At 45.2% G+C, this 23503-nt stretch overlaps 1 protein-coding gene across 10 annotated transcripts in view; it reads right to left on the bottom strand.

Annotated features, from left to right (window-relative positions):
- Positions 1-11580: 11580 nt before the first annotated feature.
- Positions 11581-23503, bottom strand: part of LOC110148103 (membrane cofactor protein-like) — a 38011-nt gene continuing 26088 nt past the window's right edge. For 5 of the 10 annotated variants that reach the window (XM_020909993.2, XM_020909997.2, XM_070473852.1 and 2 more), the window contains 4 exons: positions 23421-23471; positions 21890-21925; positions 21114-21177; positions 11581-14084 (listed from right to left, as the gene is read on the bottom strand). In XM_020909993.2, the coding sequence (XP_020765652.2) occupies positions 14021-14084; positions 21114-21177; positions 21890-21925; positions 23421-23471 (215 nt within the window). In that variant the 3' untranslated portion in view covers positions 11581-14020. Of the gene's footprint in view, positions 14128-18420; positions 18494-20511; positions 20556-21109; positions 21178-21889; positions 21926-23420; positions 23472-23503 lie in introns of those variants that run through there. The other 5 variants (XM_020909999.2, XM_020909998.2, XM_070473853.1 and 2 more) reach the window with 5 other exon arrangements.

Raw genomic sequence — 23503 nt, 5'->3', positions numbered from 1 at the left:
CGGAGAGAACTTCTGGCACCAACCCTGTGGGACTGATCGTATTTGCAAATAAAAAGGGAGAAAGGCACGTTCACCCCTCATCCCTGCCGGGAGAGCGCTGAGCTGCTCTGATCCTGATTTGTATCAGCCCCGCCGTCATCCTGCCGGCTGGCTTCTCTGCACCTAGGGATCGCTGACAGGCATCAGAGATGCATTGTGTGAGAGAGTGTGTGTGTGTGTGAGTGTGTATGTGAATTGTGTGTGTCTGTGTGTGAGAGTGTGAACTGTGTGTGTGGGAGAGTGTGTACATGTGAATTTCATGTGTGTGTGTGGGAGAGAGAGACGGTGTCTGTGAGTGTGAATGCGGCACATGAGGCAGGGCCATACTTTTGTTGGCTGGAGAAAGGCAGGAGGTGGAAGAGGAGCTCTCAGCGCAGGTACACAGCTCTGGGACCACTGGCATTGCTGGCTCTTTTAAAGGCGTGGGGGTGTGTTGAAGCACACCTAACATACAATTTAGAAGTGACCAAAGTCCAAAAATCAACCAGTTCATGTCTGAATGAGGGTTGTGTTAAATAACAGAGAATCGTATATCCTTTAGTATTACTACCTTCTGCGTGTTTAGCATTGAAAGACCTGACAAGTCAGGAACCTTCCGCTGCCGCCGCCCCCCTGCCACCACCGTCTGTAAGCTCCTGCTTCTTTCATGTCAGTTTTTGGTCTCCCTTCTTGTCTGTTTCCCACCCTCGCTCCTTAGGCATACAGGAATATCTGTCCTTGCGTCTGTGGTATCGTTTCCTTGGGGACCTGTTCTTCCAGTGTTTCTGACATCCTAAACAGTGTTCCCTTCGTCTCACATGTGAACACGGCGCAGGCTTTCTGCAGAGGTGAGCCGTTTCTGAGATGGGGCAGCTCCCCGCCTGGTCCCGGAGGAGGTCGTCTAGACCCCTGAGGAGAGCAGATCAAGGGTACCCACATGGGGGCCAGCTCCGGGCCCCGTGCATCAGGCTTCCTTTCTGGGGTGGGAGTTGCTCAGGCATGAATCCCCCAGCCATCCTAGCTGTTGCTGCTTCTCAGCTTGAGCCCTGAGTAGCGGCCTTGAAAGTCTGAGACCCCGTCCCCCTGCTAGGTTGAGTGCTGGCAGAGAGGGTCAGAGAGGAAGTGAACATGGGCTCCTGGCCACGGGCCTCCGTCCGAGACAGGTGAGCTCTGTGTTCAGAAAGGAGCTCATCTAATCTTTTGGCCCTAATGGCCCTATTTGTGTTTTTTCTCCCTCTCTCTCTTTTCTCTCCTCCCTCTCCCTCATCTCCCTCCCCCGCCTCCAGAAGAATTTAATCTGCCGGACAACAAACAATACTGTTATAAAACTTGGAAAACAAGAGGGCGAGGCCTCCCTGACAAGGGGAAGGGCATGCCGGGTAACTGCCAGGGAGCCTGCCAGGCCTGAGACGGAGCCGGGCGAGGGCCCAGTTGGCTGGGCACCTGGGCGCCCGCCCGGGCCTGGCCCACCAGCCGTGCCATCCCCGGTCCAGAGGGGAAGGAACCGAAACACAAGTGGGGGCCCAGAAGCACTTGAAAAGGGGAAGTAGTCGGCGTTGCCCTCTCCGATCTGATGGGAAGGCACTAGACTGTGAAACTTCCTCCTCCCTCTCCCCCTCCTCCCCTCCCTCCTCACCCTCCCTCCTCCCCCCCTCCTCCCACCACTCTCTGTTGCAGGTCCCGGACTGGACTGGCAGACCAGGGTCCTGATAACAGAACGAGGCTGGCATAAGCAGTTTAGGCGCAGCTACCTGCTGGGCCAGCTGCAGGGGGAGGCGGGAGAGGAGGGTGCTCCCGGCTGGCCCGGCACTGCAGACCTACCCTCTGTTTGCCCTCCCCCACCTAGGGAAGTGGAACCAGGTCAGGGTCGCGCCCCGGTCCACGTGCTCCGCCAGGTGTGGGCCCAGGTACCGGGTAGAATTGCCACTGGGAGGTCCGTGGGCGCTCTACGAGCTTCCTGGTGCCCACAGGGGGCATGCTTCCGGGAGGATGTCCAGCTCTGGGAGAGGCCCCACTCCTTCCAGGAGGAGTCGGGCAGCGCCGCAGAGGCTGGGCACGCCTGTGGACCCGTTCCCACAAACGGACACAGTGCTTCTCCCCACAGGCAGGCGTGTGGCCCTGTGAATGGGCCTCCCCCGGGGGCCCTGTGCCTCCTGTTCACTACAGTGTCAGGGATCCTGGGCTCTGGGTGTCTCTTCCCCCAATGTCCAGGGTTAGGTTTCCCCTGAGCCTGAAGTTTCAACCTCTGAGCGCATCTTGACCGGGTCAGTAAATGATGTTGGCGGGACAAGTGGGGAGTGTTGGTGGCTGCTTCTGGGGACCTGCTCTGGCGCGGAGCCGCGAACTGAGGTGGGCATTGTGCGTGTGACACTGTCCGCACACTCCCTTTCCTGCTTGTGGAAAGCGCCAACTTCCGTGAAGGCAGTCCAGCACTGTGCCCACGCCCCACCCAGGCAGAGCCACTCTCTGGGCAACAGGGAGCCATCCTTGACCCCGTCTTCACCGCCCGCCCACTGCTCTTGCTGCCCCCGGGCCCCACGGCATCCCCGGGGCGGGGTAGCCTTGTGCATCCTCCCGGCCTGGGGCCTCCATGCCCTGTCCTGAGTCCGGGAGGTGGGGAGATTTCCAGACCCAAGTCTTTGCTGGTGATGTTGAGGAAGGGACGGAAGCCTCAGAACGTAGGCCCCCGTACCCCGGCCCCAGGAGAAGCCGGAAGTACAGGTGCTGGCCCCGCTGCAGCTGAGATGGCAGTGATTTCTGGCCTTGTTATCTCAAGGGCGTTGTGCGTGCGCGGTGGGGAGGGGTGATGGTTAGTGGGTCCGCGCGTGCCACCCCTACTCTGGGATCCAGGGCGGGCAAAGCATGGTGGCTCCCGGACGCTGAGCCCTCCTTGAGGCCCAGCCGCCCGAGGAGAGCGAGCCAGCTCCATGCCCTTGTGCCTCCCGGCCCCCTGCACCTACACCTGTCGTTTTAGCTCCCTTTCCTCTGATTGGTTAACCACAAGCTAGTTGGCCACAGGCCCCACCCTGACCGCTGGAGACAAAATGTTCAGGACACTGGGCAGGGGCTGGAGCTGAGGGTGGCAGGAAGCTGGGTATGGCCTCTGTGTTCAGACGGACAGTGGTCCAGGAGTGCCTCGAGGGTAGACCGCTCCCCGTTCTTCAGGAGGGCTTGCTCAGGGCCCCTGTCTCCCCAAGATGACTCTTCCTCACTACTGGGAGCCCCGAAACCAGCATTCCCAGCGGCAGGAAGATGGATGAGCTGGCCTCCACTTCCGGCTCTCCTCCCCCGCTCCGGCTGGAACTTGCGTCAGTCGCGTAAGTAGCTGTGACTCAGCACCCAGCGGGTCGGAGGGAGGGGGAGGCTGCCGCCTCCCAGGAACCTTCCCGGCTCTGGATCTGAACACGCCGTGGTGGCGCAGGACACGGCCGGTAGCCCTGGGTTCCTGTGTGTTTGTGTCTCTGCTTACGGATCTCATAAACAAGGGCTCCTCTCCTTCCTGTTCTCCTTTATTATATTTTTTGTGGGGGAGGGGGCACCATACTGGGCATAGGAGTCTTAGGACTTTAAATGACACAGACAGCATCATTTACAGAAATGCAGTAGATACTCTCTTTGCCATCTCCAGACTGTCAGAGGCCCGTGGGTTGTATTTAACCCTCAGATGTTTGGTTCACTGTGTCTGACTCTTCGGGCCCGAGACTGACCAGCGCCACCGTACTGCGCACTGTCGCTGCTTCCCTTGTTTCCTGCCTGATCGCGCCTCACACTGGAAGGTGCAGTGACCAGTCTGCCCCTGCCCCTCTCTTTTCGGATGAGCACCCTGAGGCCCGTTCCAGAAAAGTGCAGGCCCCCCGTTCTCAGAACCTGGGCTGAGCAGAAATTAAAGCCGCTGTGTTCTGATGCGCTGTGCGGTGACCTTTCCTCCACCCTTGGGTCCCTGCCCAGGCAGAGGAGTTTTCCTAGGCATGAGGGGGTGGGGAAAAAAACCTCCAAATAGAACGTGGACACGGAAGTGGACTGGAGCAGCCCTGAGGCCCCCAAAGCCTCTTCAGGTTGGCACCGCCAGGGCTGATGACCCCACTCCTCTGGGGCTGGTTCTCCCTCCTGGGCAGCCCACTGAGCCCCTGGCCACTGATGGGCTTGCCCGGGGCCGCTCGGTTGCGGTGGAAGGACCTGGAAGCTTCAGCAGACTGGGGCTTTCCCAAGCCACCTTCCTCCAGATCCAGGAGGCCTCTGGGCTGGGTGCCAGGGAGAGCACACCGCTTCCAGCCGCCTCGGATCACCTGGCTGCGTGCAACTTGGGGACAGAACCCGCGGCTGGTTTCAGGTAAGCAAGTTGCTCCCTGCTCGACTGACTTGGAGAGGGAAGCTTGGTTCTGTCGGGAGGTCTGAGACCTCAACAGATCCTTTTATCTGGTGGGCTTAGGAGGGCAAAAGCTTTGGATCCTAAGGTAGCTCCCCCCGTCTCCTTTCAGAGTGCTGCAGCAGTGTGTTGCTGATGATCTCTTGTCTCCCTTTCCAGGGCACTGAGAGTGTTTCAGAGCTCCAGAGTTGGGAGCCCTCACTTGGGTTCACACTCCCGAGCTCCCTCGGCAACAGTTGCCTGTCCGCCTTGCGCGTCCCGTGCTCTGCACTCAGAGCTGACGCTGACGCTTCCCAGGGAACCGGGGAGCTGGGGATTAGTCACTCGTGACCCGATGACCTAAGTGTGTCCTGAAGGACCAGAGCGGGCTGGAGTGTGAGGGGAGCTTACCCAAAAGCCAGGCTAGACTGGGGCACGTTTCTGAGGACGGGGCAGCCCCGCTGAGACCTGAGGGAGGGCTTGAGACCACCAGGCTTACTGTGCAGGGTAGGGGAGGGTGGTTCAGGGCTGGGAGTTACGGAATAGTAGATGCAGAAGATTCCAGAAAGAGGGAGCGGCATGTGCAGAGAGGCCTTCTGAGGTGGGGGAGAGACGTGGGTCACCGAAGGACTCCTGTGATGCCTTTGGAAAGGGGGTGGAGAGTGGCAGCTGGAAGTTACTAAGGAAGAAGAGTTTGGCTGCAGTAGAAAGCAGCAAAGCTGAGAATTGCCAAATGCAGATCTTCAACTCCCTCCTTTTATATTTTATTCATATCCTGTAGTCATGATTCATGCTCAGTCTTGACCTTAAAGCCTCAGCGATGCCCTGATTCACACCCCGACCCCACTGACCTCACCTCTGCTGTTGACCGCAGGTGCCCATACTTAGAGCCCTTCCCCACAGGCAGCGCCAACCCCCGCCCGGCCCAGACTCGCCAGTCTGTGAGTGAGGCCTTGCAGAGCCGCACAGGGTGCAGAGGCGTCCGGCACAGATGCTGCAGGGCCCTTCATCCCCAGCGTCTTCCCCACTGCCGCAGCCGCGCCGTGGGGACCACCCAGGCACGGCTTGAGGGGGAGCGAAAGCAGTATCAGAGCGCCAGGCGTGCTCCCATCTCCCCCCAGTTTAACCCGCTGTGCAGTCAGCAACACCCGCCACAGCCTCGGGTTCCCCCTGCCCGCAGTCTTGCTCATAATCAAGGGCGAGGGCAGAGGGAAACAGTCAGCAGGCTGCAAAGCAGGCAGCAGTGCGCAGAGGGGCAGGAGCACAGACGCTGGAATCAGACCTGGGTTGGACCCAGCTCACTAGTCACATGATTGTGGACAGGCTTTCGAACCACATTGAGGATCAGTTTCTCCTGCAGAAACAGGAGTAATCCCCGGTTCGCCAGACTGGTGAGAACTGAAGAGCACAACTTGGTGGTCGCATTTTATTTCCTTCTCTTCCCTAGAGCAGCATGTGATGCTATTTCCAGGAGGCAGAAAAAGCAATGCTTTTATCTGGAGTCCTGAAAAATTGGTAGGGACCCTGAGAGGTAAAGACTTTATGTCTCTTCCTTCTCTCGGTTATGGTATCAGAGGAAATACAGACATGCTTTCTTAGCTTCACCCATAGGAGATAAAGTCTGGTTTGAACACTGTTTGCACATCTTATTTTCAGGCTGAACTTGAAAACAACACAAAACAAAACTCCATTCTTGTATTAAAGAATTGTCTACTTAATACAGATTTAGGACACCAGTTCTGTATGTCACAGTAGAGAATAAGGTTGGTGGTTCATGGGGTCATACTTGAATGTCCTGACCGCTCATCTGTGATGGGGAAGGGGGAGCCCTTGATCTTCCTCACTCGGGTTCATGGGCGAGTCAGCCTGGCCCAGATGAAGCCCACCTGTGAGTAGTGGTTGGAGCCTCCCAGGCAGAAAGGGTGCTTGTCTCCTGCTGCAGTGAGATAACATCAGAAAATGCTTTGCAGACTGTGAAATAGTGTACAAAACAGGGCAAAACTAATGTGAATGTTCACACAGTTCAATGATAACTTACACTATTTTATTTCATTATATATAATAATATGTAGGAACTGGTTATGGAATTGAATAAATTAGCCTAGAATTCATGACTTTTGTATTGCGATTGTCTGTGTAACTTATCAGCTTTGACTTTCATGTTCTTTGAGCATCACTTTGTAACTCTTCTCTGTGCCTTTCGAATGGACCGTTATGATGTGTCCCATCACAAGTATAACTGCAATAAGACAGCTTTTGCTCAGGCAAAGGCTGGGTCTTCCGACCGCATCTGCCTCCTTTCTTCAGTGAGAATCCTCTTCTTCTGGAAGCTGGTTTCACATGGTGGCTTAGATTTTTCCATCTTTGTATCTAGCACCATTTGAAATCAGTGTTTTAGGAGTAAGAATTGCAGCGCAGCCAAAGGCCAACCCCAGAGGAGCTGCTGCCCTGGGACCAGCTCCCCTCCTCCCGCCACCTGAGCTGGTTCAAGAAAAGAAGAACTTGAGAAGCAAATTCACTCTTGAGCGTATTGGGTTGTGGAAGGGGGACAGTGCAGGGGTGGGGCGGTGTTCAGTGGAAACTCTGGGGCAGCCACCAGCAGGAACCTGTTGGTGGGGCCTTTGAGCGTGTGATCGGGCAGCTCCAGGTTGGGTACCTGATCGCAGTCGGCAGCGGGAGGGCCGTGGACCGGAAGGACCCTCTCATCGCACCAGCATTGCCCACCTGCTCCTACAGGCCGCGGGACAGCCAGCTGCAGTGGCCGAGTAGGTGGGATCAGACTTGCCACCTGCACCGTCACCGTGTGGACCCCACTGAGCGCCGCCGGACCCATCTCTTACACAGGCTGACCGATTTCTCCTGGTGTTCAGAGTCTGTTTTTGTCTAGCACCATTTGAAATCGGTTATGATGTAGGGGGAAAAGCAGCGGCCTCGAGGTCTCATGCCAAGTCTGGTCGGCAGCAGCCTGTGGCTTCCCGGAAGATGGATGGGCAGAGAGGGGGAGGGAGGTTACAGCTTTTCCTGCTGACGTCCTTAACTACATCTGCAACACTTTATGCACAGGTAATAGATCATTTAGTGGATTTTTAGAAACAAATCACTGTAGTGTACCTAATGTCCTCAGTTTGCTAAAATGTGGTAGTGCTGTAAACTCCAAATTGGTTGCCATTATCTTTCTGTTCACGCATCCTGACCTTAATAAATGTTTTACTGTATTCAATTTATCATGTGTTTGTTTTTCATCGATGATTTTCCATTCATAATTATATGATGATAAGTGGGGTCCTGAAAAATTAATTTGTTATATGCCAATATTACCTACTTCATAAAGAGTTCAAAGTCAGTTACAGCAAACAGATATTAAAAATGTAGTACGTTAAGACAAGAAAGAAATTCAATGAGCCAAGACATAAAATGAGAAAAAAGATGATAGAGAAGCGTTGCAGACCCGAGTTGAAGGGGAAACTGACCTCAGTCCCAAACAGGCTGCAGCCCCGGAGCCTCTGCCGTCAGCGTTCCCGCAGAAACCTTCGCTCAACTGAGCCTGGACTCACGTGGCCCCTAGAGGTGCGCTGATGAATTCAGCTACGTTAGGAGAGATGCAGGCGTTGTCTACTTTGGTCCTTAGTTTCCATCAACCCTTGAAGACAGAGTGAACCAGTTCTGTAAAGGTGCTCAGAGATGAGCCACATTTGACTTCACAGGGGGTTTCTCTGGGGGAGTCTTCAGGTTGGAGGGCTGTGTCTCCTTGATTGACCTTTTTGAGCAGAAAGTGCAAGGCCAGCCCTGACCTTCCTGCAGGACTTTGATTTCACACCTGTTCTCCATACATGGTGGCACCTCAACCACCTGGGAAGCCTTTCGAGGTCCAGTTCCTGCCAGTTTCCCCCCCAGCTGGCTGCCTTTCCCGTGGGGTGGGGTGGGGTGGGTGAAGCCTCTGTTGGGAAAACTTCCCTGGGAATAGGGGGCACCTCCCACTGTAGCTGCAGGGCTGTTTGGGGCTGTTGACTGGAGGATTCAGGTTCTGGTTCCCAGGATGTGGCGGGAGCAGTTAATGACCCTGGATTGCTTTATTCACCTCTGCTGAGGCAGCTACAACAGACCTATGGGCTTAAAAGCTTCGGGTCAATTGTAACAAACTGGGCAGCTTCTGATTCACCTACCGTGTCCCTGGCTTCAGGCTATGTATTGCCAATAAAGCAAGTAACCCATGGATTCTGCCAGCAGGTTGCTATGATTCCAGTCTCTAAATGAGAAAGTGCCAGAAGATCTCGGTTTAACATGAAAGCAGAAAAACAATGACTTGGGACATCTTTTCCGTGAAAGTAGTTTCTGGAGTTCTCATGAATGCTTGATTTTAAACATGTGCTCATGGTTGTGTCACGAGAAGCAAAACGAACGCCCCTTGGTTGTGACTGAAGGGCCACTCATGGAGGATTCTTTTCTTTATTCATCTGAAGGTTGACACTTTTTAGCTAAAACTAGCATCCCACGGTGGTCTGTGCTAATAAGATGGCTGAGCAGTGTTTAACTTGAAGACATCGAGTCTGCTTTTGTGACCCTGCTTTCCACTTGGAAAATGCTTTGCCAGGCATGGGTCTGCCTACGTTACCACATGTTTATGGCCTTCTGGGTTGGCTCAGTCAGTAAAGAATCTGCCTGCAATGCAGGAGACCTGGGCTTGATCCCTGGGTTGGGAAGATCCCCTGGAGAAGGAAAGGGGCAACCCACTTCAGTATTCTTGCCTGGGAAGTCGCCTGGACAGAGGAGCCTGGTGGGATACAGTCCACAGGGCTGCAAAGAGTCAGTCACGACTTGCGACGACACCACCACGTGTTTATCACGCTCTACGGGTTTTCTCGAACCAGCAAGTGAAGAATCAGGGTGGGTAACTTTCTCAGTGTGATGCAGACTTGGATTGATTTGGTCACCTCCTGCTGGTGTGTATACCAGAGGGAAGGAAAATAGTTTATTGACCACAGACCCCTATATTATGCTTCCCCCTATATTATGCTTTCCCCATATGTAAGCCACAACGGACTGAGATTAGCCATTTTTAAGGGTAATTCTTTAGAAGGTAGTAGGAAAGAGCTAGTTAATTAAAATAGAATTGAAAATGACTTCTAGGTAACCCAGCAGTGACTAAAACCTCTAAATGAGTTTGAACCAAGCAAAGAACTTGTCAAATGCCCTCACAGTCCACAGGAGGGCAGCAGTGTGGGGATTTTAAAGTCTGCCCACTACATTCCAAGGTAAGGTTTTCTAGATGAGCTTGGAAATGATGAAAGCAATGCCAATTGGGAAATACAAACAACATCCCCACCCCACCCCACAAATTTGTGTGAAGATCAAATGGTAATTCACTCCAGTATTCTTGCCTGGAAAATTCCATGGAGAAAAGTCTAGTAGGGTATACAGTCCATGGACTCGCAGAGTCAGATAGGAGTGAACGACTAATACTTTTCAGTTTTGTATCATTTCTGGAAGACGAAGACTTTTCATTATCACCATAAAAGCTCTCCCAGTATATCTTATGACAATTAGAAGAAAATACAGCAATTCCATGGAGGACCACTGGTTAAAAATCTGCCCACCAGTGCAGGGTTTGATCCCTGGTCTGGTAAGAGTCCACACATCACAGGGCTACTCAGCTAATTCGCCGCAATTGCTATGACCATGTGATGAACTAATGATGCCCTTGCACCGTAGAGCACACGCCCTGCAACGAAAGAAGCCTGCACACCACAGCCAGAGAGTAGGCCCTGCTTTCTGCCACTAGAGAGCCCTGTGCAGCAAGAAGACCCAGCCCGGCCCAAAACAGTAATACAGTAGTCTAAGGTTCGGTTCAGTTCAGGAGCTCAGTCGTGTCCGACTCTTTGTGACCCCATGGACTGCAGCACGCCAGGCATCCCTGTCCATCACCAACTCCTGGAGTTTACTCAAACTCATGTCCATTGAGTCAGTGATGCCATCCAGCCACCTCATCCTGTCGTCCCCTTCTCCTCCTGCCTTCAATCTTCCCCAGCATCAGGGTCTTTTCCAATGAGTCAGCTCTTCGCATCAGGTGGCCAAAGTATTGGAGTTTCAGCTTCAACATCAGTCCTTCCAATGAACATTCAGGGCTGATTTCCTTTAGGATGGACTTGTTGGATCTCAGGTTACAGGTAAATAAAATTTGGCAAAATGTTTTCTTTCTTTGTAGCCAACCTAATTCTCAGTGTTGCCATTACAAAGATTGCTTCCTTTCTTTTTAACCAGACAGCTTCCTTTGATTAGCTGGGTGACAAGATCTTAATTCAAGTCTTAGTCATCTTCTGACTTAACAGGCTGAATTACAAAAACACAATTTTCTCTTGCAAATATAAGCACTTACCTTTGTCGTTACAAGTTTGTATGTTCAAGTTCACATGCAGACGTGGACTCTGAGGCTGAAGAACCACTAACACAGAGGTTCTCCCTTAGCTGTATATTAGAATCACTTGAGAAGCTTTACAGATGTCTAATGCCCAGGCACACCCCAGATCAACAGTGTGACAGGTATCTGGGGGAGGGTGTGGGGGCGCCCAGGCATTAGTAAAAATCCCTAGGGGATTCCAGAGTGCAGGCGTGGTTCAGAAACATGCTATGCTTTCATGGTTGGGACCTGGGTTTTTACTCAGCAACACCCATGCATAAAGGTGATGCGGAAGGTACGTCTTCTACCACACACATGTGGTATGTGTTCCCTCAGTGTGGTTCCCTCAAGGTCAGGAAATATGAAGGCTGAGAGCCAGGCAGGAATCGGGAAGGGCTGCACACGAAGGGCTCTGTGACTGGGCCTGAGTGATGCCCAGGATCAGACAGGACCAGAGGCCTTCGGGCAACAGTGAACCTGGAATACAGCAGAGAGCACAGGACGGACTGTCTGGCTGGGTCGAGAGCAGGTTATCGGAAGTGCTGCAGGTGGAGAAAAGCTGGGCATTAACTGTAGAAAGTTTTCAAGTATCACGAAATGGACTTTATGCTGTGGGTAACGAGGTGGGACTGAACACCGTGAGCGGGGGGAGCACGAGACAGGCTGGGAGGGGAGAAGCCTGGACAGACTTCAGGCTCTGAGATTAGAGGTTAGAAGGGGTGACTGTGGGAGGGGAATGCTTCCAGAAGGTGGACCCAATTAGAGGCGCACTCTCACTTGAGATAAAACACACTGGAAATAAATGCATCATCACAAATGAAACTTCTCCATAATGACATTTTATTTTTAAAACAGATTCAAAGGTTCACTTCTCAGAAAACAAACAATACAGACATGAGACGTCTCATTCCACTGGAGATTCACTCTTGCAGTTTTAAGTTTAAATTCAAATACACTTTTCCTTCTCATTCAGACAGACATTTCTAGAGAAAAAATGGTTTCTCCATATATTTAAGTAATTGACAAGTTATTTGCAGACAGAACATAATTTATATGTACACACATATTCCAATCTTACATATAACTATGTTACCCTGGAAAAACTAAATTTGAAGTGGAAACTATTGTGAAAGTCTATTTTGGTAAGCACAATAAACTCTGGTTGAAAACATTTCCTTGAGGTTTTAAGAAATATGTAGTACAACCACCCCCTTGCTTCTGAGAAAGTGTTAGATTCTTGAAGAGTGTGTGATAAAAGGGTACAGCAAAACTTCAGCTCTGGATCTGTCTCAGAATTCCTGAATTTATTCTGTTCAAACTTGTCTTCCAAGTGCCTTACCCAAGATTACAAAGGGAAGGACCACTTACAGAGGGCCTTACAAACATGTCCTTGGGGAGAAAAACAGTATTTACTCCTGTTCAGCCTTGAGTCCTGATTCATACCTTTATAAGGCAACTCTTCTTTGGCTCAGTTTGTGCTACTAACCACGAAGTGTGAGGACCTTCCTGATGGCCCAGTGGTTGGGTTTCCGTGCTCCACCACAGGGGTCACAGGTCTGATCTCAGCTTGGATAGCTCTGCATGTCAAGGTATGGCCAAAAAATTTAAAAAAGAAAAAATAATTTTTTTTAAAGTGTAAAAAAAACCTGTAAAAATGTGAGTTAGAGCAGAGTCCCTCCTCTGTGGCCGCTGGTGTGAGGACAAAGAGGGAGGGGTCTGTCCAACCTGAGTGAGCAGACCCACCTGAGCTGTTCCGTCTCTCCTTCCCTCTGCATGACCACAGCTAATCCAGAGCTGAGTTTCCTTTTCTGAAATACAGGGTTCATTTTTACTCTGCCCTTTACAGATGAGGTGAGGAGCCCACAAAGACTTAAGATTCTGATACAACCTGAGGTTATCTGATGAATTTATTCCCTTCAAAACTGCTTACATTCTGATGACATGTGTAAAGTAAGACATATCTTTATCCAAGTGGTGAGAGAAAACGCCCTACAGCCAGACTTTACAGTGGACTCTGATTCTCTTAGAGAGTAGAATTCTTCAGCAGAAACAGACACAACATTGTAAAAAAACAACTATAGTACAATAATAATAATAAAGTGGAATTCTTCTTAAGGAAACTATAAGGCCACAGCGTTCCCTTTGTCCTGAGCTGGCGTTGTTGCCATGGGTGCTAAGAGTCCTCTAACTTGGTACAGAAGGCTGAAACTGATGCTGAATTCTTGGTTTCTCATACTGGCTTATTATAAATAAAAGGGGTGAAGAACAAATGCCAGACAAAAACTTAATAGCATTGCTAAGTTACCACGAGGTTACAAATTTTTAAAAATAGCATTTTAATCTATCAAATGAGTATTTTCCAGTAAGATCCTTAGATAAGAAACTCAAAGAATGAACCTTAAGAATTGGTAATCACCTCTGAACAAAAAAAGATTTCAAAATCACTTTCTTTGCAAATGTAATGTCATTTTGCAATATATTTCTCTGAGTTTGGAGATCTTATAGAAAAAAAAAAAAAAATTTCCCTACCTTAACACTACCGGGAATACCATGTTGACCTGCCGCATAAATCAAGTGTTATTTAAGGAAAAACAGACAAGATGGTCAAAACTAAATTCATACATGTTTCAAAGAAGCATTAAAGAATAGTGACTATACTTCAGTCACATTAAAATGTTCTAATGTTCCTATGGCTATCACTTAGCAGTTTTATTTCCGACAGTTTAAAAAAGCAGCAAATTAATTTTTATACTTTTCTTCCTTCAGTATTGAGACAAAATTGAGAGCATTGCCTAAGTTTACAGTGTACAGCATGATTCGATAATGTCAATAACTACAAAAAACTTTCTTCCTCCATGTGATTAGAACTTTTTAAGATCCACTCTCTTAGCATCTTGCCAATATAAACACAGTATGAGTAACTCACAGTAGCCACTGTGCTGTAATTACATCCCACTACTTTCTCACCCTATGGCTGAAGGTTTGTATTTTCTGACCACCTTTACTCAATCCCACCCCTGCCACCACCCCCCCCCCCCCCACCGCCCACTGCTGACATCGACAAATCTCATTTTCTTTTCCTGAAAGCTTGTTTTTTTCAATTCCACATATAAGTGAGATCAGACAGTACACATGTCTTTCTTTATATGACTTATTACCCAGCAAAATGCCTTCAAGGTTCATCTGTATTGTCGCAAATGGCAAGATTTCCTTCATTTTCATGGCTGAATGATACATGCGTTTCTGGAAACGGTTCAGTTCATCTATTCTGTTGAAGTGACTGCTTTATCCTGATAAGTGCTGTATGTGGCGCTACATTCTGCTTTCCTATAAGGAAATAGAACAGTACGTACCGTGACATTCTGGTTTCCTACGAAGCAAGGTAAGAAAACAGCATCAGAGATGAACACAGTAAGTACATAAATTGATTCCAGAAGCCCATTTAGAATAGGGACAATTAAAAGAAAAAGCCTAAAAACAAAAAACTATATACTAGTAAGAGTCAATGAACTAGGAAATAAATGATTTTTAAAGTTATTCCAGTGTTCAACCAGGCTCACTCTACAAACTCTTTTTTCTATTTCTGTATTGTAGTTTGGATTTCCTCCAAGACAAGAAATAGAGCAGTCGAATATACTTAGTAAATATCCCCCTATCTTAATTTATGGCCAATGGGAGAGACTAGAGAGAAACACATTTTCCTAATATTCCAATTTAAAATCCAGCCCTGAGCCCATTATACAGAGTGAAGTAAGCCAGAAAGAAAAACACCAATACAGTATGCTAATGCATATCTATGGAATTTAGAAAGATTATAATGATAACCCTATATGCAACACAGAAAAAGAGGCACAGATGTATAGAACAGACTTTTGGACTCTATGGGAGAAGGCAAGGGTGGGATGATCTGAGAGAACAGCATCAAAACATGTATATTATCAAGTGTGAAACAGATCGCCAGTCCAGGTTGGATGCATGAGACAAGTGCTTGGGGCTGGTGCACTGGGATGACCCAGAGGGATGGGATGGGGAAGGAGGTGGGAGGGGGGTCCAGGATGGGGAACACATGTAAATCCATGGCTGATTCATGTCAATGTATGGCAAAACCCACTACAATATTGTAAAGTAATTAGCCTCCAACTAATAAAAATAATTGGGAAAAAACAATAAAAGAAAGTCTTTCTGCATGATGTGACATTGAACGTTCAGAGTAGGTCTCTAAGGATAAATGGGCAATTTAATAGTGTGATTCTGGAAACTTAGGCAAAAGAAGTGGAGAAAGGGATGAGGAATGAGGCTAAAAACCAAGTAAAGGGCCAGGTTTTGAAAGGCCTTAGGTGGCACATGTATTAATTAAAATTATGTTCTGCTCTAAAGATCTGAAAAATCATACTCTAGCAGCTTAAGGAACTATGGAGTTAGTCTTTCTCACATACCTGACAATCTGGGGAAATCTATTTGATAAATACTTATATGATGCCTGTTTTCTAAGCATTTTACAAATAATAACTCATCAGATGCTTATAACGGTCCTTTGTAGTGTGTATTATTTTTATCCTTATTGTACAGATGGAGAAACTAAGGCATGGAATAGTTAAGGAACTTAATAGTGCACAAGTAAGTAATAAAGTCATGTTTGAGTCCAAGAAAAACAAAACAAAATAAAATCCAGCCCTGAGATGAAACTTTTACAAAGGTAATGATTCAGAGTGTTCATGTTCAGTAATGCTTCATTTACGCTTCACTGTCAAGGAAATCACATGTTCTGGTTAGACAGTCTCCTAAGTAACTAAAACTCACACCACACAGTTTTTGGTTCTTTTCTTTTTTTTTTTTTTTGATAACAAGGAACATCTTTCTAAACCCTGTTATTCAAATCCAGCAGTTTCCAAAGAAATATAATGCAAATTACACAGGGAATTTTGAATTTTCTAGAAGTCACATTAAAAAAGGGAAAAGAAGATTAATTTTCATATAGTTCACATAACCCAGTATCCATGGGTTGTACCTTTTTCCCCATGAAGTCTTTGACTCTGTGTGTACTGTGCACTCAAGCTCAGTTACGGAGGATGAGCCGGCTTTGACATTCGCAGCAGCCGCTCACGACACTGACTCTGGAGCTGGAAAATGCAGCTCCACTCCTGCTCAGGAAACTGACTGCAAGAGACAGACTGCAGCCGAACGCGGGCCCGTCGGCCATGTACAGTGGGCCTGCCCAGCAAACCCTCGGGGCGCCCCCCTCATGGGAGAGCTAACCGGGTTAATGCTGGAGACTGTATTATTCCCTTGGTGGGAGAGGCTTCACTGTGAACCAGCGCTGTCATAGCACGGAACTTGTTAATGGCCGTGTCCTCAGGACTATTGTGGAGAGCGAGTCAACAGTTAGGCTCTCAAGGAATCCTCCAACACCGCTGTATTCTTCTATTTGCTGAAGGGAAAACACTCTTTTCCCCTCTAGTAGAACACTTATTTTCTTATATAGAATCTTAAACAGAAATCCAATATATGAGAAGGATAAATAAGCATTTATATAAAGTTAAAGAAAGAGCTCATTGGATGTAACAAGATATTTAAAGATAATTAAAATGTGAAAGTGAGTTACTAATTACAGTTATAAGTTATATTACCTTCAGCATTCACTAAGGTAACTTCTAGTGTTTACAGACAATTTGAAGCTCACAGCCTGTCTGAAAACCACCTTCCTGGTTGGTTGTAGCCTCAAAGGACTACTCAGAGAACTCAGCAGATACATAGGGCAGGATAGTTGGTATGTTTCTGTCTTCCCCTCTGCCCCTGTGATCAAAGACATCGCTCTGCTTTTACTAAAAAACCGCCTGTCTTACTGGTCTTTGTGGCATCTGCTCTCAAGTTCATGACTGTCACCTAAGGTAGCGCCTTGCACGTGAGTGTGGAAATCTATCTCCTCTCTTCCTAACTATGCAGAGACATTCAGGCAGAAAAAGAACTTCCAATTCATTTCATTCAGAGACAGAGATGGAGGGGATTAAATGGCTAAAGGGAATGCATTTCATATAAAATTTGAGGATTTTTGTTGGTGCTGGTTTATTTTTTATATGCTAAAAATATACTGACTGAGGGAAACAGTTAAATGCCTTTACAGAACTAATATTTACAAGCTGAAACTGAAATTCTTTACCAAAATTACATAAAATGTAGTTTAGTTTCTGTCAAAAAAAACCAAAAGTGAACTTCAAGTGGACTGACTATCTGATTATTTCCCATTAGACCAAAAAGAGTTCCCCCAGATTTGGATTCATAGCTGCTAGAAGGTAGAGCTGAGCTGTTTCTTTAGGTTTATATAAATGCTTGTTTATCCTTCTCATATATTGCACTTCTATTTAAAATTCTATTTAAGAAAGTAAGTGTTCCACTACTACTAGAAAAAAAAAAGGCTATTTATTCACTTCAAATAAATATAGTGATCTTTGAGGATTCATTGATAGGCCTAAGTATTGAATTGCTCTCCACAATAGTCCTGAAGAAATGGCTATATCAAATACTCGTCACAATCTGACCTAAGGTCAAGGGGTCATTACTCTGTTGGTGCCTATGTCAAAGAAAAAGACTGTCAGTGCATATTATTTTACATTAAAACAGGGAAGGAGAAAATATAAATATCAATAATCTTACAAAGGGGAACCAGAATTCAAATGTCCTCCTTGATGTCTACTGTCCACTTAGCTCAGCTCAGGATATCGATATCTAAATGTTCATCAAATATTTTATAGAAGAAAGGACATCTCTGAAAAGAAACGCAACAGAAAGCAGATACCTTTTAATGATAAAAGCAAACGTTTCTCTCATCTCTTCTCAGAGAGAAATAAAATTTATTGTCTGTGGCTCTCACCAGTTAGGTATGTGCTGAACAGAGGAAGGGAAAAGTGTTGAATAAAATAGTGAGGTTGCACCAAAAGGAAGCAAGAGTGGCATAAAAATGGGATAAAATCAATGAGGGAGGAGAAGGGAAGTAAAGCTGACAATTAGGTCCATAAACTATGTCTCTCCTGATTCTCATTAGGAAGTTGAACCAAGAATTTGGTGCAAGAAGCAACTTTACCCTTGAAGTCTTATAGATCATACAGCAGATAAACAGACTCTAAATTTGCATATAATCTGTTTACTTCTGAAACCACCTAGTCTCAAGTAAACTCGTTTTCTCAGAATGAGAGTGTATGAGACATGGTCCTGGTCTGCAGCACCGTAGCTTTTGAGGCAATACATGGGGCCTGTGTTAATCCCATGTAATACTGTCCCAGAAACTGATTTTATGACATCCTCCATTTGATACACCTTTTGCATCAAGGATAGTTTCTTCCTGTGGCACAACTATTTTCACCTGAGGAAAGACCTCTCTAAAGCATTATATGACCTCCCATTTTTCTAGGATGGATCTAAATTTTGTAAATATGCTCTCTCAACTAATTACAAAATCTTTGTTATTTACTAGTTCTTGCTTAAAAATTTTAAAGCCTTTGTTGAATGGTTAAGAATTTGAGAACCAGGTAGAAAAATGTTCAAGTTAATTTGACCATTCAAGTTTTGGACCATGTCGTTACACTCACCACAACCTGAACTGGATTTACCATTTACAGTATATCCAAAAAAGCTTCAGTAAGATGCATTTAAGCAGACAACTTAAAAATTACAACATTTCTCAATCAATCTTTATTAAGGTAATATTAAAGTAGTTTACAATTGCACACGTAATAAATATCCTTAATGGAAAAAAAGAAAAAAGGTATTTAGTTACTATTACTAAAACACATAAATTACTTCAATAATTCTACTAAACTTAGCAAACTCTCACTTATCCCCTGATGATTTAACTCGAGCAGAGAAAAATGATACATTTATTTAAAAAAAAATTCACCACAAATAATTGAAAACATTCATGTATACAAAAGACATCTGGTGTTTGGAACCACATAGTCAGGACATGCAAACAGGACTCGAGCAGGAGCAAAGCAGAGAGCGAAGGGCTGTGGCTCCAAGTCTGGAAAATGTGGCAGAAGAGCTGGTTAGCAAAGGAAGCTGTGCGGGAAAGGGAAGGGGTGTGCAGATGGAGCCTCTCAGCTCACCTGCGACCCTATTCTGCTCTCAGTTGAGAGCTAAGAAACAGAAAACTACAGCAGAATGCTTTAACCTTGTGGCCATTTTTCATAATTTAATGATCTTAAAAAAAATACACACACACTACTTAGGGGATTTCCCCGGTGGTTAAGGCCCTGTTCTTTCAATGCATGGAGCTTGAGTCTGATCCTTGGTCGAGGAACTAAGATCCCCCCAGCAAACAAACTACTTATTTTCATGCTTTGGTATAAATCCTGTAGGAGGGTAATTGTGTTCCCAAATTATCGAAAATATGAGGTCATATCAAATCCATTTTGTATCAAGTTTTAACAGCAAATGTTGTTTCTGATTTGTTTTGAGGTTTGTAGGATCTCAGCTCCCCAGCCAGGGACTGCACTCCTGCCCAAGCTAGTGAAAGCGTGAGTTCTAACCACTGGACTACCAGGCAATTCCCATTAATAGCAATTTTTGCACCTGGTATCCTGCTTCCAGAGTTATCCCTACAAATAGAGAAGGAACTGCATATAGTTTACAGTCTTGTAAGGGAATTTCCAAAGCAATGAAAGCAATTTGGGGGGGTAGGGGGGGAGAATGGACATTAAATAGTGCAAAAAATATATCAATGATAAAAATAATTACCTTTTTAAAAGAAAAGCAAACTAAAGCTAGGTATCATTTCGCATTCTTTTAAAAAGGCATGCACAAAAATGAGGAGTCTTTAAACAATCCATTTGATTGTCTTGAACAGGTGAACCATTTCCCAGTAAGCTTGATGGTGCTTCCCCAAAGCTGAAGAGCATGGGCACATCATTAACAGTCTACACCCTGCTTTCTCTAAGTGTCCTCCAGGCCCGGCAGCAGCCTCACTGGGGAACTCTTTAGAAATGGGATCTCAGAACTCTAATGCTACTGGTACTTTAAGCTGGGGATGTGATGCTCAGATACTGGTTTAGCTTTAAAAGACTCAGTCACTGGTAGACAAGAGTTTGGTTAATATTTGTTAGGAAACTGTATTTTTGTGTAACGATATTTTACAAAAAGACCAATAAGGAGCAGAAAGCTATTTTGTTCTGCTTTCTTTAGAGGTTACTTCTAGTTAACAAATTTTAGACTTGTCAAATATTTCACTGATGGTGTTTCCGTGTTACACCGCCTGTGAATATGTAGTTTTAAAAATACACTACTGATAGAGAATCAAACGTGCATATTATATGTTCTATAAGAGTCAAGGTTCAAATGAAGGCAATGTGGATATTTTTAAAAGATGACCAAGAAATTAAAAAAAGAAATTTCGCTCTTTATGAGTGAAGAATGTACTTTTATTACACAGTCCAAATGCAGTGATTAAAATAAAAGGAACATAAATATCATAAACCCATTAATACCAGTCATTTTAAATTATTAGTCTGATTTACAAAGCAATAGCGAAAAAAATCACTAAAAATCAGAAACATCAAAGCACCTAATCTTGGTCTATGCGCCAGTTTTATTCTAAGTCTTTCATTAGATTTTAAATTACTTCATTAAAATTTAAGATGATGTTTAAAAGCTCTATTCTCTTTAGAAATTATATATTTGTACTTTTTTGCAATTTTAACTCTCTCCCTTATTTCATTTTTATAGATAAAAAGACAAAGTTCATGAAGTTCCTTATAAATCTTACCCTCTCAGCAACTTTTAGTTTAACCCCATCAGTTTTACTTCGACCTAGTAAATTAAGAGAACATAAGAGGGAAATCAAATAATGTTGCTTTAAATTTTCCAGTTTAACTGTATAACAAATCTAAAAGAAAATTTGGTATCTGAAGGAGACATCTATGTAGCTTCTTACAACTACCTAGCTAAATTATACAGACAACTGAAAACTTCCACCGTCAAAATTGCAGTGACTACAGCTATCAGAGTCTCCACAGGGAATCATTTTATATGTAATCTTGGCCATTAGTACAATCTAGGAAGTTGGGTATGCCTAGGGTAGAGAAGACCCCAAAGCAGTCCATGATTTATTTCAGCACTTACACCTCAAATCCCACAGAAATTTTTCTTACATCATAATTAGTTGACGCGACCTGCACAGATTACTCTTATAGCAGTGATATTCAAAGCAGCTGAAGACATTTTAGCAAAGAAATGCTAATTCACACAGCACACTCAAGCAGGCGCAATTTTTAAAAAGCACATAATACAGCGTACAAACAAAAAGTGCACAAAAGAATGCCAACAGTGAGAAGGAGCAATAAATTAAAGAAACATGCTGTACTTTACCCTTTCTTCCTTTGTCGGCAAAGACAGTAGTACAGGCAAAACAGTAATCCAATGCCAAGAGCAACTACAAGAAATCAAGAGACAAACGTCACATGACCAAGAAAAACCACTGCCAAGATTCAAAACCTAGCAGAAAAAAAGGAATGCCGATCAGAGGTTCCCTGGAGGCTCAGATGGTAAAGAATTCACCTGCAATGCAGGAGACTTGGGTTCCATCCCTGGGTTGGGAACATCCCCTGGAGAAGGGAATGGCAACCCACTCCAGTATTCTTGCCTGGAGAATCCCACAGACAGTGGAGCCTGGGGGGGCTGCAAAGAGTCAGACACGACTGAGTGACTAACATTTTCATTTTCACGCTTTCAGATACCCATGGCCAGAAAATGGTATCTAATTTAAGCACATATACGTTTCTATTCCATTTGGACTCTTCAGTGTCTTGTATCCTTTGAATTAAACAGTATACAGTAAGTCAGAGAAATTCCTGATTAGTTTAGAAAGTTACCCAAAGCATATTTGGGATGAAAACTCATATGATGAAAACTCACCTTTGAAACAACATATATTATTTGGAGTTTGTTACTACGTGTACAAGCAGAATAAAAAGGAATACAGTAATACTAATACAAGGTAGTGTATTACGTAAAAAGTCAGGTTTTCCTGTTTTACTTAATTTCAAGCTATAAAGCTATAAATATTGAAAAACCTTAAAAAAAAACCCCACACTTCTTGAGAGCAATGTCTTGATTTCACTGGTATCAAACTTTTTGACACTTACCTGCAGCAACAATAATGAGCACGATGTATCCTGCACCTAAGAAAAATGAAAACAGTTTGGGAGATAAGTATCTGGGATCTCCTAGGAGCAGCTGCATTTTAATTTCATCAGATCATCTGTAACTACAGAGAAAAAAACTATCAATCTAGTTTTAGCAAAACTGCTCGTGCTTCCAGGTCATTTGAATCATAGAACCCTTCTAATCAGATTCCACAGTTAGGACACACCTTTGTGACACTCTTAATAAGGAATCTCACTTTTCACTGCTGTTTGCTCTGGCTGCCATGTCAGGTTATTTAGTGAAGATTAACCTCTAACTAGTTTAGAGGAAAACCATTTTTAAAATGTGAGTATCCAACTACGGTTGGTTTAGTTTGACATTCAGTTCTTTCATCACTTATGACTTTGTTAGACATTTAACGTCTATTTTTCCCTGAAGTCTGTGGAATAAATCATAAAGAGTGCTCTGAACCCATGAAGAGTCTTCACAAACAAGACTTCATCGTATCGCCACAGCTGCGACCCCACTTTCTCCCCAGATGAAGATGTGGCCCTAACTCCCCAGGGAGACTCACTGAAAGTAACGCAAATGAAGAATATAAAGGGGACACCCGGGCACGTGGATAACACTACGCACAGAAGCGCAAGCGCGCGTTTCTGATCGTCCAGAGAGCTCTGGATGCACTACCACATCTCCATTCTGGGAAATGCTGGTCAGTAGTATCTCTGCCTCTAGACTGCCACTACTTTTATTACCTACAACATATAGCGGGTAACACAGCATGCAACGTCATGTACAGCTTTGTTTTTTTCTTTCATAAATATCATCGAATATAAACATCCTGAGATGGCACTGGATTCGCTTGGCATAACGCCAGTCTGACCACAGTTTTCACAGGGAAAATATAATAAGCCTAAAGTGCATTTTATAAAAAGACTAACTAAACTAGTCTAGTGTAAAGAAAAGCAAGCCATTTTTCTTCACTTCCTTATCAGTAAATCTTTATATTTAACTGTCACCAACTGTACTTCCATCAGGTTTTAGCACACACGTGTGAACTGTGTGTGCCAACATGGAGTGTGCTACCCTGCCCTTGTTCAGAAAAACTAACCCAGCTAACAGTGCTGTAAGGCTTGTGTTCACAAGGTACCAACAGAAAGAGAATTCATCTACAAATAGCCATTACAAAGTAAAACTATTACCTGGAAAATAACTTAAATTTTATATATGTTAGACTGCATATAGCCATATTATTAGTATTTTAAAAAGCAAACTTATTATTAGGTATCCTAAGCTGAGCAGCCTCCTAAAATCTATATTATCTACACGTGTCTAAAAGTACCACTTAAATGTGTCATGGGAGCTGCACCTTTAAAATTCCTTAAAACGTGCAATTTTACAACTACAAATTGAACAATTATCACCAGTTTTTAACATGTTATTTCTTCTCTAATTATAGATAATGGTAATATTTCCACATAGAAAACTAGGGCCTTATGATACAAGGTTATATCAGTAACAAAATAATACCTAAACCCTGGGCATCGTTAGGGGGTGATGCATCAGTAGGACTGGGATATTCTGGAAAAAAAGGAAAAAATGCAAGTTAAAAA

Source organism: Odocoileus virginianus, chromosome 11 (genome assembly GCF_023699985.2).
Source record: "Odocoileus virginianus isolate 20LAN1187 ecotype Illinois chromosome 11, Ovbor_1.2, whole genome shotgun sequence".
Lineage (NCBI taxonomy): Eukaryota > Metazoa > Chordata > Mammalia > Artiodactyla > Cervidae > Odocoileus > Odocoileus virginianus.
This window is presented reverse-complemented; position numbering and strand designations above follow the sequence as displayed.